The sequence below is a fragment of the Phoxinus phoxinus genome (assembly GCF_949152265.1).
Source record: "Phoxinus phoxinus genome assembly, chromosome: 13".
Lineage (NCBI taxonomy): Eukaryota > Metazoa > Chordata > Actinopteri > Cypriniformes > Leuciscidae > Phoxinus > Phoxinus phoxinus.
Window position 1 is genome coordinate 13,176,202 of NC_136888.1, and position 16,673 is coordinate 13,192,874.

Below are 16,673 nucleotides of genomic sequence, written 5' to 3' on the forward strand. Positions count from 1 at the left end.
GTTTATTCAAATACATGTCAGAGGACATGCTTAATTATTTTGGTTGCATTATTTCCTTTATAATTAATCTCACTAAATGATTACATCAAATTGACCGCTCTGATAATTATTATAAACAAATACAAATATGCTGTTTATAATAGATTTTGGCACTACAAACATTATCGAAAGTCAGCTAAATGCTGCTTCATCTCAATTACTATAAAATGTTTTATTCTGTTCTTGAAATTGTAGTTTAAAACACTGTTTTAACACTGAAACACATGTTTCACTTTATTCTGCTAATTATTTATACTAGAATTTATATATATGCTAAAAATATATTATTTTTAATAAATAATTTATTTTATTTATATACAATATTATTAATATATATATTATAATTTTCTTTTGTTCTTTTTAGGGCATGACGAGACGTGGCAGTAGCCCGGGAAGTCTGGAGATCCCCAAAGATCTACCAGAGCTCCTGAACCGCCAGAATGCCACGCGCCCTGCAGACGACCCCGGCGTGCCCTCTGAGTGGACCTCCCCAGCCAGCGCCAGTGGAAGTGACCTCATAAGCTCCGACAGCCAATCAGATTCCTTCAATGCTTTTCAATATGACAGCAAGTTTGAAAGTAAGTGGATCAGAGTAGTTTAGCTTGAGCTGAAAGAGGCGAGTCAGTATTGGCTGTGCTTTGAGAGAGGTTGGATATATATGGATGTATTTGTGTGCAGATTTCAGCTTCCCCCCTGAGATGTGCGCTCTGGCCTCTGCGGATCAGGATAGTTTGGGTGGAGCAGGGCAGACCGCAGAGGAACAGGAGCTTTCCAGTCTCACAACACTCCACATCGACTCCGAGACCAGCAGCCTCAGTCAGCATGGCCTGTCTGCTGACACGGTCACCATCACTGGTACACTCTCTCACACTCACGTTCAAAAGGGTGTCATGGGCTGGTAACTGAAAGGTTGTTGGTTTTTTAACTCTTGGCATCACTGTAAGCAACTATCTAATGGTGTAACAAACGTCTTAATTATCCTTTTAAGCAATACAGCCTAATTTGATTATTAACCTTCAAAAGGCTACAATTTAATTAAATAAATGTGATATTACTGCTATTTGGGTTACGCAATAAACTGTATCTGGGAATTCAACGTAAACTCTTGGCTGTTCCGTCATAGGAAGGAAAGACTAAGACATTTTAATTAAACATTCAGTACCGGTATATAGATTTGACTGGATTTGCCACAATAATATTTTACTGTGTTTCTTTAAACACATTTTTATCGTATCAGCAAAATCCAGTTGCGATTGACTAATTTGGACTAGTTTATATATTATCACATAAACCAATTTCAATGTATATTCAAAAAACATGTCCTGAGTATTTTCTACTGGAAGTTACTCTGTTTTGCAGTTTAATTTTTGCAGTCTTAAGTAAACGGATCTGAGAGACATGGTTTATTTTGAGATGTACGAGTAAGTTCTGTATTAATGAGTGGTATTACTTTTAGTTGTGCAGGACTTAAGAAAAGGTTTGCAAAAGTTTTAGTTTTTTTTTAGAAAACTTAGCATATACCTTGTAAAAATGACATGTTTTGATTTCTTGGTCTGAATCCATATTTGATTCCTTTTCAAAATTGTATTATTTGCCTCCAAACCAATCTAATCACTTTTTTTTTGCAAGTTTTGGTTTCAAATCTTAACATACCCTGACCGACATGTCGGTAGTGGTTGCATTGCAAGTAAAACAAAGAATGTGAGCTGCTCACCAAGTGCAATTTCAGTGAGCATTATACTGTAATAGAGAAATAATTCATCATCAATTGTGGTTCCCTCGGGCAATTAACCCAGATTGCTTTCATTTTGATTGCATACCATACTTCACATGAATAGCATCCGAGCCTTACTTTCAAGGGTGTTCTTTGGTAAACCCAAAACTATCCAAACTAGCCTAACCAACAAAGATTCCTCCTGATAAGTATTCTGAAAGTTTCTTTGGGACAAAAGCATCTGCTACATGATTCATTGCTACAAAACCCAGTCAAAAACAAACTCTGATATCAGTCACACTCTTTCCATATGCTGTTTTACTGTTAGTGACGCATTACAACATATTGCCATGTCATGTTTATAGATCTGATACCTGATGCACTTGATATGTCCTCAGGTTCTGAGAGCGCATCTCCAATGCACTCTCTGGGAGGTTCCCGATCACAGACGCCGTCCCCCGCCACGCTGACCTCTGAACATGTCCAGCATAAAGACCTGCAGCTGGATGAGAAAATGCACCACTCCATGCTGCAGACCCCTGATGACCTCGGTAATGTACATAGATAAGAGATCTTCCCTTCATCAGATATACTTGCCTGAGGATGTGCAAGCTAGTACACTATCTGTTGCATCTTTGACATCTTTTTATTGACACTTGCTTGATTGCACTGTTAAGAAACCAGCGAGTTTCCGACCGAGGACTGTAGCGTGATGGCTGGCGGCACTCTGACCGGATGGCACGCTGACGTCGCCACTGTGATGTGGAGGAGAATGCTAGGCATTCTGGGAGATGTCAACTCCATCAAGGACCCTGAGATCCACGCACAGGTCTTTGACTACCTCTGCGAACTCTGGCAGAACCTGGCCAAGGTGAACACGCACACGAACAAACACACACGCGTGCGGAGTCCTTCAGACTGGATGATTTACTGTGCAGTTACTAATCAAATTCCAGTTGAAAAACGTCCTTGTGTCTGTGTTTTTTCTGTCTCTGTAGATCAGAGACAATCTCGGGATCTCCCTTGACAACCAGTCGTCTCCACCCCCGCCAGATCTGATTCCACCCCTGCGGATTCTGACTCCCTGGCTTTTCAAAGTGAGTTTATTAATATTGTATCTTTTTAAGCAAATCTACTTTACTTTTTTTTCGGAAAAGCAAACACACCATTGACAATTACACATATTTTTTATTAGACTTGCTTGCTTGCTTAAATCCCCATAGAGGCAGGCAGATTTTTATTTTTAAAGGTCAGTTACTTCATGGATCCAGGATACTATGCATCCTGATAAAGTTCCCTTGGCCTTTGGAATTAAAATAGCCCCACATCATCACATGCCCTTCACCATACCTAGAGATTGGCATGGTTTTATTTCAGTTAGCCTAATAGCTGGTTTGATTTGCATTGAGAGATGATCTTATGGAAAGTACTCCATGCCAATCTCTAGATATGGTGAAGGCTATGTGATGATGTGACGCTATTTTAATTCCAAAGGCCAAGGGAACTTTATCAGGATGGGTGTCTAAACTTATGCATAGCACTGTATCTATCGTTCTATCTATCGTTCTATCTATCGTTGTATGTTTTATCATTGGTTCATCTATCTGTCTGTCTATCGTTCGTTCGTCTGTCTGTCTGTCTGTAGCTATGTTTCCATCCACACGTTTTTATCCGAATTAAGTGATATCGAATGAAAAATGCCTTATGGAAGCAGTAAAATTCGATTGAATTTCATGAATATCAACTCAAATGAAATGCGTTCGGTATCATCGGATTTTATCTTGATCGATATACGGCTTATGCGATAAATGCTGATGGAAACGTTATTTGCCGAATAAATAATGAATTGCATTTTGTCTAGCAAAACTTTGTTTGCAAATGTTGAATGTTGTGCGATTCAGTGCGAAAATGTATGGAAGCAACTTAAAATGTCTCAAATCAATTCGATTGATCGCAAAACAGCATGTGACGTCATTAAGCACAGGTTTTTATTCGCTTTAAAGCCGTTGGATGGAAACACACTTTCACCAGCTTTATTCGCATGAGTTTTTTTTACTGAACTTCAGATAACTCGATTGACAAGTGGATGGAAACTTAGCTTGTCTGTCTGTCTGTCCGTCCGTCCTCGATCATTCTGTCATTCTATCATTCATTCTTTCTTTCTGTCTATTGTTCATTTGTTTGTTCTATCAATTGTTCTGTCTATCTTTGTCTATTTATCTGTATTGTTCGTTTGTTGTTTGTTTGTTCAATTTGTCTGTTGTTCGTTCAATCTTTCTATTGTTTTATCGATATGTACTATTTATTGTTCCATCTTTTCAACCTATTTTTAGTTATATTGTTCATTCTCTTTTTGTCTATTTAATTACTTTGCAACTTCACTCATGGGATTAATAAAATACATATGTTTATCTGTCGATCTGGTGCTTCTTTGCTGGGTCACTCACAATGTTTCATAGAAGTAGTTCTCTGTGATCCAGGATCTGATCATAAAGGTTTTTTTGTTGTCTGTGTGCAGGCCACTATGTTGGGCGAACGATATAAGCAGGGTAAACTCCACGCCTACAAGCTCATCTGTAAGATCATGAAGAGGAGACAGGATGTTTCACCCAACTCTGACTTCCTCACACACTTCTACAACATCATGCACTGCGGCCTGCTTCACCAAGACCAGGTGTGCTTGCGTGTACCTTGTGGCCATGTAGGTTGACAACTTTGTACAAAACTTTTGCTTTGACCTCTTTCTCTTTGTCTCACAGGACATTGTGAACACCATCATTAAGCACTGCTCTCCACGCTTCTTCTCTATTGGACTTCCGGGAGCCACTATGCTTATCCTGGACTTCATCGTGGCAGCGAGCCGGGTAACCGCCTGCTCGTCCCTCAATGTGAGAAACCAGTAAACTGCTTCCAGACACCACTACCCCTACACATGGCACCATCTATTTAGATTTATGTCTTTCTCTCTTCTCATCTTTTTCCTAGGCTCCACGGGTAGAGGCTCAGATCTTGTTGGGCTCCCTGGTGTGCCTCCCAAACCTGTACAACGAACTTCCTGCACTGCACCCTACAACGGCCGACATCATCATGACGAAATTCACAGATGTCAAGGTATTTTTTTTATAAAATCAACTCAAATTAAATTTACAAAAGAAAATAATGCTTGGGTCGGGTCGCATGGATGCATCTGTGAGGTCAGCTATTTATCTACTCTTTGTCCTTTCTACCATTTTATAATATCGAAAGAAATTATATATTTGGAATGCTAGTCACTATGTGACTAGTTGTTCAGACAACACATCAACTAATCAGACTGGGAAAAAGTACACAGTTTTGTGTGTCTTTCCTACAAATAACTCTTACATTTCATGCAGCTACATTCGACCACCGACCATCAATCAGGACTTCCCTAATGTGCTCGTATCTATACTCTGCGCTTAACCTCTGATGCACTGCCTGCCCTTATGCAGATCCAAGTGGCTGAATGTATGCGACTCCAACGGTTGTTTAGAGTGCAGGGAAATCTGATGTAATTGTTCCTGCTGGCGCTAATGTGCTAATGGGCGATCAGCAATGCAGGCTGCATTGAGCTGAGCTCCACAGGGCTGTTGTTATTGTGTTGCCGTGTTGTTCCGGGCAACAGTAAGGAGCTAATACCATGCGGGGAGGCGTCCGACACTCGCATGCAGAAATTCACATGATGGCATCTGATAACCAGGAGCAGGCCATGAATGACAAGACTGTGGTTAACGTGATCTTTTTCTCTCTCTGTGTGTGTGTGTGCGTGTGCGCGTGTGCGTGTGTGCGTGCACTTGTGCACAGATGCTTCTTTTCCAGATGGTTGGATATGTCATGTTCCGAGTTGCCAGATTGCTGGTTTTATGTCAGATTTTGTGTCTGTTGTGAGCGGTTCTGATCATTATCTTTTTGTCTGTCTGCATTATCTCACTCTGTGCATCTGTCTCTGGTGGGAGTGTGTGGTGTTGTGTATGTTTCTGTGTGCAAATGTGCCCTGTGAAAGTCTGTGTGGCTAAGAAATGGGTGGCGTATAATCGGATTCTCCCTAGATGGAATGAAATGGATCAGTTTCAGGATGTCACCAGGCCCTTGAACAAGATTTTTTATTTTTTTATTTTCATTGACGCCCAGAATTGTTCATGCAATTTTTATTCAGAAATGTAGCAGTGGCACAAAAATGTTGAGCAGAACTGTTTTCAACATTGATATTAATAAGAAATGTTTCTTGAGCAGCAAACCGTCATGTATGAATGATTTCTGAAGGATCGTGTGACACTGTAGACCGTAATGTAATGATGCTGAAAATTCAGCTTTGCATCACGGGAATAAATTACATTTTAAAATATACATTTTATAATATTTAATACTATTTCATAATATTTGTGTTTTTATTGCTTTGATCAAATAAAAACAGCCTTGTGAGACTTCTTTTAAACAACAAAAATATTGTAATGTGGTATTGTATCGCTTATATTTAATTGTATCATGTATTACTAGCAGCTTTTTAAAATTATTTAACTTTATTATTTGAATTATCTTTACTCTTTTAAAGGTTTAAAATTCACTTTTTTGAAAAATGTATAAATAAATAATCAAATTATGTATGATGTGACCCCTTTAATAGTAATTATTTTGTTTTTGTGTTTCAGGAGCATATAATCAAGCACATCCTGACCTCTGCCAGAGATGAGCCTTCTGCACCAGCAAGGTACAAACCCTGAAGGCTTGTCCTAGTCATAGCTGTGCCTTGGCCACCTTACCACCTTTGAGCTGTGGTGCTCATGTAAACAGCACAAGTTTGAATTTGGCAATGTTTCCTAATCCAATTTGCCCCTCACTTTCCACATCATCTCCCCTTGAAAACCTGTTGTCTTAACTAGACTCATTAAGTAATTTCCCTCTGCTTACTGAATGTGAAATGCTGCATGAAGCAACTAAATTACAGTCGAACAGAACATAAATAAATAAACATATGGTGCACCAGGTTTTTTGACCAATTAAATATCAACTAGATGACAAAATCAGATTACTGTAAATGTGAACATGACTACCTCATTAAACTACCTTGTGTCTCAAAGCACATAACATAACAATATTAATGAACATAAACAACTTAAAGAGCTCTGTACCACCTGACTGCTGCAGATTAATTTCGGCGTTGATAGTTTTGCCATTGAAACACATAAATTCGAGTCATAAACCGCTCCGTGTATAACGTGACAGGTTTCCATCTCCTCCACGTAATGTAGGCATGAACGCAGCATAAACTCGTTATTTTGGTTCAGGAGAAACTGTAAAAGGAACTTTTTGCAGAAACTGCAAAATACCTTGTTATATATATATATATATATATATATATTTAGACCACTTAACTTAGTGATTGCTTTCAGCATGTGAAGAGACTAATATTGGAAATGTTTCCAGGTCAGTGCATACTCCTTGTTAGATTTTGTTTTGAAAAGGAAGCAAGCAAGCAAGCCCCATCCCAGACAGATTAATAAATCTATACATTACGGTCAGTGTGGGGCTACGTGTCTGGTCATATCTAGACAGATTAGGAGCAGTGTCATTTAAAGTAATCCAGTACCCAGTAGGATTAGAGTGGATCCTGATGGGGCTCAAGTCATTAGAAGCCCCAATAACTCCCTGTGGAAAAAGTCTGGGTGTCCTTTCAGAGAAATGCTGAGGAAAGCCTTAGATCATAAGGAGGAGCAGACAGGAGGCTGGATTAAATATCTACGGCCTAGCAGTTAGGGCACAAGCCCCAACACATTGAGCTGGGGGCCTTATTCAGGCGTTGCAAATTTGAGTCATACTTGATCTTTTAAAATAAGTTTCAATATTCTATGAAAATCTGTTTTGTCTATCTGTCTGTCTGTCGGTCGTTCTGTCATTGGTTCATCTATCTGTCGGTCGGTCGGTACTGGCCACTTTGGTACACCTTGCTAGTACCGGGTTGGACCCCCTTTTGCCTTCAGAACTGCCTTAATTCTTCATGGCATAGATTTAACTAGACCCTGGAAACATTCCTCTGAGATTTTAGTCCATATTGACTTGATAGCATCACCAGTTGCTGCAGATTTGTCGGCTGCTCGTCCGTGATGTGAATCTCCCTTTTAAGCACACCCCAAAGAAGCTCTATTGGATTGAGATCTGGTGACTGTGGAGGCAATTTGAGTTTAGTGAACTATTTGTCTTGTCCAAGAAACTAGTTAAAGGTGATTTGAGCTTTGTGACATGGCGTGTCATCCTACTTTAAGTAGCCATTAAAAAAGATGGGTACACTCTGGTCATAAAGGGATGGACATGGTCAGCAACAGTACTCCGGTAGGCTGGGGCATATAAACAATGCTCATTTGGTACTAAGGGGCCCAAAGTGTGCTAAGAAAACATCCCTGACACCATTACACCACCATCAGCCTGAACTGTTGATACAAGTTAAAGGACAAGTTCGGTATTTTACACTTAAAGCCCTGTTTTCAGATCGCTACGATTAAACCTGTTGGAAAGCATCTTTTGCAGCGATTTTTGTGTGAGCATATCAGTGAACACCCCTGACCACTCGGTGAGTTTCAAGTCTTTGTAAACGAAAGTTTAATGCGTTTTAGGAAGGATATTTCCAGTGCACCTATTCAGCCGAAAATTCTCGGGCCAGCAGCATCTGTCCAAATTTCAATCTTAACCGTTCTATTTCATCAGAAACCATCTGAAAACAGGGCTTTAAGTGTAAAATACCGAACTTGTCCTTTAAGATGGATCCATGCTTTCATGTTGTTTCTGACCCTTGACGCCAAATTCTGACCCTACCATCTGAATGTTGCAGCAGAAATCAAAAATCAGAAATCAAGAATTCAACATTTTTCCAATCTTCTGTTACTATGCATTTATGACTTTTATTTAGCAAGGACACATTAAATGAATCAAAAGTGACAGTAAAGACCTTTATAATGTTACCAAAAATCAGGTACATATATATACACTATATATGTAGCTAACTTTATATATAAATAACTTTTTTCATTATTATTGTTTGTTTTTAATGCTAACAAATGTTTTGGCATGTGAAGTACATTTTCTACATGGCAGATGTGAACATTTCCATTTCTTGATCTAAAACACAAGTATTTTCAACACCATGCATTGTGCATTTTGTTTCATTTCATGTTTTGTATGTTTATTTTGAATGCGTTGGCAATTATACATCCATTTATTTTACATAAGATCTAATTATCTCTTTTTTGTGTGTGTGTGTTTTTCAGGTGTGTGGCACTCTGTAGTCTGGGTATTTGGCTCTGTGAAGAGCTGGTTCATGGCACTCAGCATCCACAGATCAAAGAAGCACTTAACGTCATCTGTGTTACTCTCAAGGTAACGGATGCTTGGTTACACAAAATATACATGTATTCTGCTGTTAAAGATTGATTATAAACGGAATAGAAGCATCTGTGTTGTAAAAGAACCTTCACTGGCAATGTAAGTGAGCACAGCAGAGAAATGATGGCATTGCCCTTGGCCTGAGTCTTCTGAAGCCGTTCCTGATGCCTGGGCTCAGTGCACTGGCACAAGTGTCTGCTGTTCATCCAGAAAAAGATTATTCCATACTCCCTGCACCCACCCCTACCAGCCTTCCTAAATCTGGACCGTCAACATGTTTGGCTTCTCTGCTTTTCACAGACAGAAGGCTAATCCACTGAAGAATTTATGCTTCAGAGAGTTCGAGGAATTATTACATTTCTGTCTGAAATGAAGGCTAGGGCCAACAGACACACACATACTCAAACTCTGGTCCAATCAGAAAAGCCTGTTTGTGATCGGGTCGATTTTATTGGCTTTTCTGAGAATCTGTTGTCAGTGGAGGGTTAGACATGAGTGTCTTTCTCCTTTGGGTGCGTTCCATGAAGCAGAATTAGGAAAAGACTCATCCCTTCTTAATCAGCTCAGATGAGGACCACAATGCAATTTTACTGTTTTGCTCCACACATGTCTGAACACATTGAAGTTGCCAATTGCTTCTATTTTAACCATTAATACCTTCCTTGCAGTTCTCAAATAAAACGGTTGCCCTGGTGGCCTCGGACATTTTGCACCTGCTCATAAACTACGTTGACGAACTGCAGAAATTCCCGCCTAACACTCCAAAGAAAATAGTGGAGGTAAAGTCAGTCTCACTGCAAGTTAAGCCTGATTTTGATTTGTTACATAGAAAGTTACATTCATCTCCTGCTTTTTTTTTTTAGGTCCTTATTGCAACCATCACTTACCTTCTTCCCGTCACAGAGTCCTCCCCTCATGAGCTGGACAAGAGGGTATGTCTCATGACACAAGTGCACCCCAAAACAATACACTCATATACATGTGAAATTAATGCTTTTTTTGTTTAGCCAACAGTTTGTGGTGATTTTTATTAAAGAGGAAGTATGCCTAAAATGTTTAATTCTGCTCACCCTCACATCTTTCAAAATCTGAATTTTGCTGGAAAATTCAGCTTTTGCCTTGCCATCACAGGAATAAATTACATTTTAAAATATACTGAAATAGAAAGCATGTATTTTACATTTGATATATATATGTGTGTATGTATATTTATACTCTCTTTCCAGCTGGTTGTGTCTCTGCTGCTGTGTTTGCTGGACTGGGTGATGGCTCTACCTCCAAAAACTCTCCTCCAGCCGGTCCAAGGTACCTCAGACAAGGAGAAGACCGACAAGTCCGTCCTAAGCTGCATCTATAAAGTACGAGACCGATGCTCACATCATCTATTAAACATCGTCTTTATCTGTAAATTAAGACCCTGTGAAACAACTAAAGACCCGTGCATAATGCTTTATTGTTTTTGTATTTCTAACTCCTTTGTCCATCTCACAGGTCCTCCATGGCTGTGTGTATGGGGCGCAGAGCTTCAATAACCCCAATTACTTCCCCATTCACCTGTCAGACTTAAGCAGCCCAGACTATGACCCCTTTCTACTACTAGAGAACCTGAAGGAGCCAGAGCCACTCCATTCACCCGACTCTGAACGCTCCTCCAAACTGCAGCCCGTCACTGAAGGTGAACGCATGTCTTCTGCCTCTCGTGCTTGTTTTGACCTTCTTGGTCATCTTGTTCTTGTGTTTATGCATCTGATATGTCAGTCAGGTTCTGCTTGCAGTCTTGTGTTTCTCATTTTTCCTATTTCTTACACCTTGTCCTAACCAGGTGACATGACAAGTTTAGAGCAGAAAGTCATTCTGGCCTCACAGAAAGCAAAATCACACGGCAGCCAATCAAAACGATTAACAGTTCAATATGCAGCTACAAAAAGGACCAATGAGATGTCACTGGGGTGGAGTTAACAAAATGCTTTTTCTTTCTTTTCATTACATAGCTTTTTACTTGGATAAACATAGATCTGAATTGATCATGTCTCTCTGTTGCTACAGGTTAAGACAAAAACATGTATTTACATGAACGAATAGAGCTTGACACACAGTGTTAACCCATGCTCCTCCTATCTTTATCATCTTCTCTAAAACCTCTCTTAAAACAAGTGCAACAGTAGTAGAACAAATCAGAAGCAGGAATGAGCTAACTACCGGTAAATGTCTTCACCGAATCGGTTTGCTCCCTCATACTAATTTCAGTGTGTGTCAGGGCGAGGATGGGCTTGAGATTGACAGCAGGGGGCTGGTTTCCTGTGCTGCCTGTGCTGTTTCTCTCTCTATCAGACGAAAATAACTAATCATTACAACCTTGAGTGAGACATGTGTCCACCACTTTCCTACCTCCATTCTCTTGAAATTACTCCTAGCACTGAATTCTTGCTGGATCGGAGGGCACTCTGCAGCTGAGGTGGTCCGAACAGAAGACTGCTTCATCAGGATAAAATCCCTCCCCCCGAGAGCTCCAGTCTAAGAATGTTTTGGCTCATTAAGGCGATAGAAAGTGTCGCTGAATGTGATTGGTGTGGTGTGTTGATTGGGGGGAGTGGGCCTCTGGCACGTCTAGTGTACTGGTATTGGGCTGCTCTCTGCATGGTTTCTTTGTGAGTTCTGGCAGTGTGCGAAGAGGGAGTGTCTCCGTCGGGAGCTTCTTACCAGCATCGAGGCATCTGCACCTCTCACCAGGCATCCTGCATTCTTCATCACACCCTAATGTCCCCCGTATTCACACGAGCTGTCTGCACCTTCACTCATTCCGGCTCTGCAGGAGTTTAACACTGATAGATCTGAAAACCAGTACATCCCTGATGAAACGAGTGCCTAAACTCTTTTCTTTTACTTGTTTCTAACACCTTGTCATCATCACTGCGGTCTCTTCATATCTCTCACTCTTATACAGACTGATTTTTGATGAAATTCTACAGAATATATATTTAGGGATGGATGAACAGATTAGTCGATTAGTGGGGTCAACTCGTTCATCTAAACGTTCTGATTTATTCATTTATTTTTTACTTTTTAATACCGCTACTGTGGCCATTAACTTTCAGAAAAATTACTTTGGCCACTGCAACGTATCTTGTGCTGCTTTTTTTTTTTTTGATTTAGCAATTTATTTATTTTTTGCATTTTCTTAAATAGGCCTCAAGATGTTTTGTTTTTATTTTTATTTTGTTTTTTTTATTAGGACTATTTATTATTTTTGCTCCATCTTATTGAATTTTAATATAAAATGGACCATTTTATATAAATTACCCTAAAGAAATGCATCTGATTATGCCAGGTAACCCAAAACCACCATAAATATACAATATACAAAGCTTCTGTAATTTGTCAACAAAATTTTAATTTAAGATTATTTTGAAATTGTGTAGTTTCCAAATGGATTTAAACTGAGCTGAGAGTACTTCACTCTTCATAGTAATCTCTGTTGATTTGAAAACATCATAAAATTAGCCCAAAAAATTGTGAACATAAGTTCTGGATTGGGGGATGTGTAAAACTTGATGAATAATGGACACTCAAATTGTCTGTAAAAATTGATGAAAATTTCTGCTCACAATTCTTACAAATTCATCTTTCTCTTTCTGTCATTTGTAGTGAGGAGCCGTATTCAGCAAGGCCTGATTTCAATTGCGGCACGGACGGTAATATCGCACCTGGTCAACCACCTGGGTCACTATCCAATGAGTGGTGGTCCGGCCACTTTGACCAGCCAGGTGTGTGAGAACCAAGATAACCCGTACAGCGAGAGTGCAGACCTGGCACCCGAACTCTTTGACGCGCCCAACTTGCAGTTCTTTGTACTTAATGGCACCACCCTGCTGTCCTACCTACAAATCCGGGCAGAGGACGGGCTGCCCGGTGGCGGGATGTCAGCTGGCCTCACCACCACCAGTGCCTGCGTTCGGGTGATTGTGAGAGACATTTCCGGCAAACACTCCTGGGACTCGGCTGTACTATATGGTCCGCCTAGTCAAACTTTGCGCCTCTACACGTCCTCTAATCAAGCAGGGGGCGGTAGAGAGCGTGGCCGAGATGAGGACAGTCTAGAGAGAAGCAGTCAAGAAGAACCAGAGGATGAAGCTTTTCAGGAGAATGAGGAGGACCTGGATGAGCATGAGGAAGAGATGAAAGAAGACAGACAGGAGGAAGACCTTGAGGAAGAGGACGAGGAGGAAGAGGCGGGTCTGGAACTGATGGCCCCACAGGCCAAACGGCAGTGCAGAGAGGTGATCCCAAGCTGGGACTCCCTGCAGGATGGGGAGGACGCTCTGGATGAGATGCTGCAGTATATGGGATACTCCAGCCCAGAGTGCCTGCAATATACTGGCGCACCGCTCAACATTCCAGCCCCGCCACCCACCTGCGTGTCCGAGAAGCAGGAGAACGACGTCATCAACGGCATCCTGAAGCAGTGTGCCGAGGAGCGGGACTTCACGCTGCATCGCGGGAATGAGCTGAACATGAGGGCCGTAGTGCAGCAAGAGCCAAGCCCGCAGAGACCCCAGTCAGCCTTCTACTACTGCAAACTGCTCCTCAACATACTGGGCATGAACTCCTGGGAGAAGAGGTAAGACCATGAGAACACACATTCCAGTTTAAAGGCCTGGAAATCACACAGGTACAAATCCTACAAATGTTCTTTGGGGTGGTGTACCCTAGTGTTTACCAACCTCTAGGGTACTGGATTCACCCCAGCAATGCACATTTCGGATGTATTCCTTATCTGACCCTCCTATTTCACTTCTTGGAGTCTTCTAATAAGCTGATTCTGGTGTGTTTGATTAGGAAGAAGAGTTAAACAATTTGTAGAATTGGGGTGCCCCCCAGGAAACATTGGTGTGTCCTACTGGTTAGACAATGGTGGAGAGACTCAAGAAGAAGTGACAACATGTAAAGCAACAGGACATTTCTCATTGGTTAGTTAGTTGATGAATTTATGTAGCTTATGTGTAGTTATCTTCTAGTCATTGATTAGCATATTCTGTTTTGATAATCTATAAATCGTGTTCCGGGGCGGGGTTTATGTAAATGTTAGGGTTAGTGATTTCACTATCCCGGGAGGAATGTCATGTAGTCTCTACCAGCTGTTTGTTGTAGTCCTTAAAAAAAAGGAATTTATTTAAAGGCAAATATCTCCCTTTGCTTTGAACTTTGAGCGTTGTAACTTTGCAGATGTTGTTTATGCTCAAACAGCAACATTACACAATAACTAAAGTTAGAAAAGTGAAATCATAATCAACCACCCCTTTAAGAAGTTAAGAAATTACATCTTTTTTTATTTCTTAAGGAGAAAATGGCAGGCAGTTATATGATTTGAAAACCCCAAATCTACTCTGTGAGAAACACTGTGTTTTGACGTTCTTCATGAACTGATCCCCAAGTCATTACTTTCGTCATGTCCACCTAAAAATGAACAGAGAACTGTTATTATTTGTCGTTTGACCATGTGAGTCTTCAATCAGTGCAATCAAGATTTTTTTTAAATAGATGGTACATTGATTTAAAATAAAAAGTCACCAAACATAATCTCCTTTTTGGTTAACATGAAGTTTTTTGATGGTTTATTACAAATCACAAAAGCGAATTTCACCAATCACAATTCTGCCGCTTCTGTTATGTTTTTTATCGTAGCTTTGTTTAACTGCCATATCAGAAAGTTTAATCCTTTGGTCTGTGAATTAAGCGTTTAGCAACACGTCATCAAACCATCCTGCCAACCCCCCCAAGAGAATCGCTACATTGTTTTGCTAGAGTTTGTTAGCACAATCTGGGTGACGTTTTTGAACGCCGATAATGCATGTAAACATCCTGTTTGCTCGCACCTCTCCCTGATTGTGCAGAGCCGTGTTAATCTGCTTTAAACAGTCTTTTTGATTAGCTCATCCACCAATAGACGCTACAGTGCTGCTCACTTGCTACTCAATCTCAGTGTCTATCCCCCCTCCCTGATTCATAATGGTTCCCCACATTGCATTTCAATGTAAAGGTTCAATCTCATTCCATTTTGTGGTATTACAGAGAACGGTTAAATATTTCCAGATGACGAATAATTGGAAAATTGGGGTTATTTTTCATCTTGAATGTAATGGCATTAATTTTCATGATATACATGCTCTGTGTTATGAGATTAATGCAGGAAAATTGTTTTTTTCACCATTCGCTCAGAGAGTTGTTGGGGGCCTTTTATTCAACAGCTCCGGGTGCGTGGGTGTGTGTGTGCACGTATGCAGCTTTAATGGGGGGATTAATTCTTGAGGGGTCTGTTATCTGCCGAGCAGCCGTGGTACTTTTCATTCTTGCCTGATACACTGGTGAAAATAAAAGGCTGCCTTTCGAATGTGGCTGAAGGGTTATTATGAGTTGGAGAGCTGGGAGAAAATACATAGGGGCTGTTTAATGAGGAATTGTCCTGCTGCCGCTCTCCAGGCATTCATGTATCATTTATCCGTGGTCAGAGACTAAGGCATTGCAATCCGCCGGCCCATTGTGTGTGTGAGCGCGCACCTAATGTCGGCCTTTTATGCCGTTCACGCGTTCGCCTCCTGAAATGGCTCACTTTCAATGGAGAAAATGAAGACCATTACATTGCAACAAGCTAATAAAGAGACCCCTGCTCAAAGAAAAAGAGAACAAAACAAAAAGTCCTTTTAGAGAGCATCGTGTGGCTTTTCCACATGACTCACGCGGCCACTTGGAGGGAGGGAATGATAAAGAGGGGGAGAGGGAGAAAGTAACTGAACTCTAGACTATAAAAGCTGCAGACAGGAAAAAAAAGTTGCATTATCTTATAGATTTATGGATGTTTTTTTTTTGGCTTCTTTTAATAACATCATGTTTAGGTTTTTGTTTTATGGTTCACTGTGTCATAAGATGTTTTTCCACATAGGATCTACCATTGTTTTTGTTTTCATTCGCGTTTCTGTTGCGGGCTCAGATTTTCCAGGAGTCTGTGAGAAAAACAAGGAAGACGGTAATTAAGCAGGCGGGCACTTAATGAAAGAGATCTAACGCATCGTCTAGACTGGAGCAGCTCCTCCAAAGGGGGTCCGCGGACCATAGCTAGGGCATCAAAACAATTATCTATCAAAAATCTATAGTCTGTCTGTCTATCTTTCTATCTATCTATCTATCTATCTATCTATCTATCTATCTATCTATCTATCTATCTATCTATCTATCTATCTATCTATCTATCTATCTATCTATCTATCTATCTATCTATCTATCTATCTATCTATCTGTCTATCTATCTATCTATCTATCTATCTGTCTGTCTGTCTGTCTGTCTGTCTGTCTGTCCGTCCGTCCGTCCGTCCGTCCGTCCGTCTGTGTATGTCTGCCTCCCTATTGTTATATATTTCATTATATCTCTCTCTTTCTGTCTATCGTTCTGTCTATTGTTTTATATACAGTATTTACCCATCTGCCTCTCTGTCTATCGTACTATTTATCATTTTATCTACCTGTGTCTCTCTGC

General features: G+C 40.4%; 1 protein-coding gene across 7 annotated transcripts in view; it reads left to right on the plus strand.

The window, feature by feature from the left end:
* Window positions 1-16,673, plus strand: part of ralgapa1 (Ral GTPase activating protein catalytic subunit alpha 1) — a 72,066-nt gene that overhangs the window by 27,736 nt on the left and 27,657 nt on the right. For all 7 annotated transcript variants that reach the window (XM_079633930.1, XM_079633929.1, XM_079633931.1 and 4 more), the window contains 15 exons: window positions 404-617; window positions 718-894; window positions 2,152-2,304; window positions 2,431-2,624; window positions 2,752-2,850; window positions 4,272-4,427; window positions 4,513-4,641; window positions 4,739-4,864; window positions 6,421-6,479; window positions 9,031-9,139; window positions 9,814-9,924; window positions 10,009-10,077; window positions 10,372-10,503; window positions 10,637-10,820; window positions 12,791-13,763. In XM_079633930.1, the coding sequence (XP_079490056.1) occupies window positions 404-617; window positions 718-894; window positions 2,152-2,304; window positions 2,431-2,624; window positions 2,752-2,850; window positions 4,272-4,427; window positions 4,513-4,641; window positions 4,739-4,864; window positions 6,421-6,479; window positions 9,031-9,139; window positions 9,814-9,924; window positions 10,009-10,077; window positions 10,372-10,503; window positions 10,637-10,820; window positions 12,791-13,763 (2,885 nt within the window). The remainder of the gene's footprint in view (window positions 1-403; window positions 618-717; window positions 895-2,151; window positions 2,305-2,430; window positions 2,625-2,751; window positions 2,851-4,271; window positions 4,428-4,512; window positions 4,642-4,738; window positions 4,865-6,420; window positions 6,480-9,030; window positions 9,140-9,813; window positions 9,925-10,008; window positions 10,078-10,371; window positions 10,504-10,636; window positions 10,821-12,790; window positions 13,764-16,673) is intronic.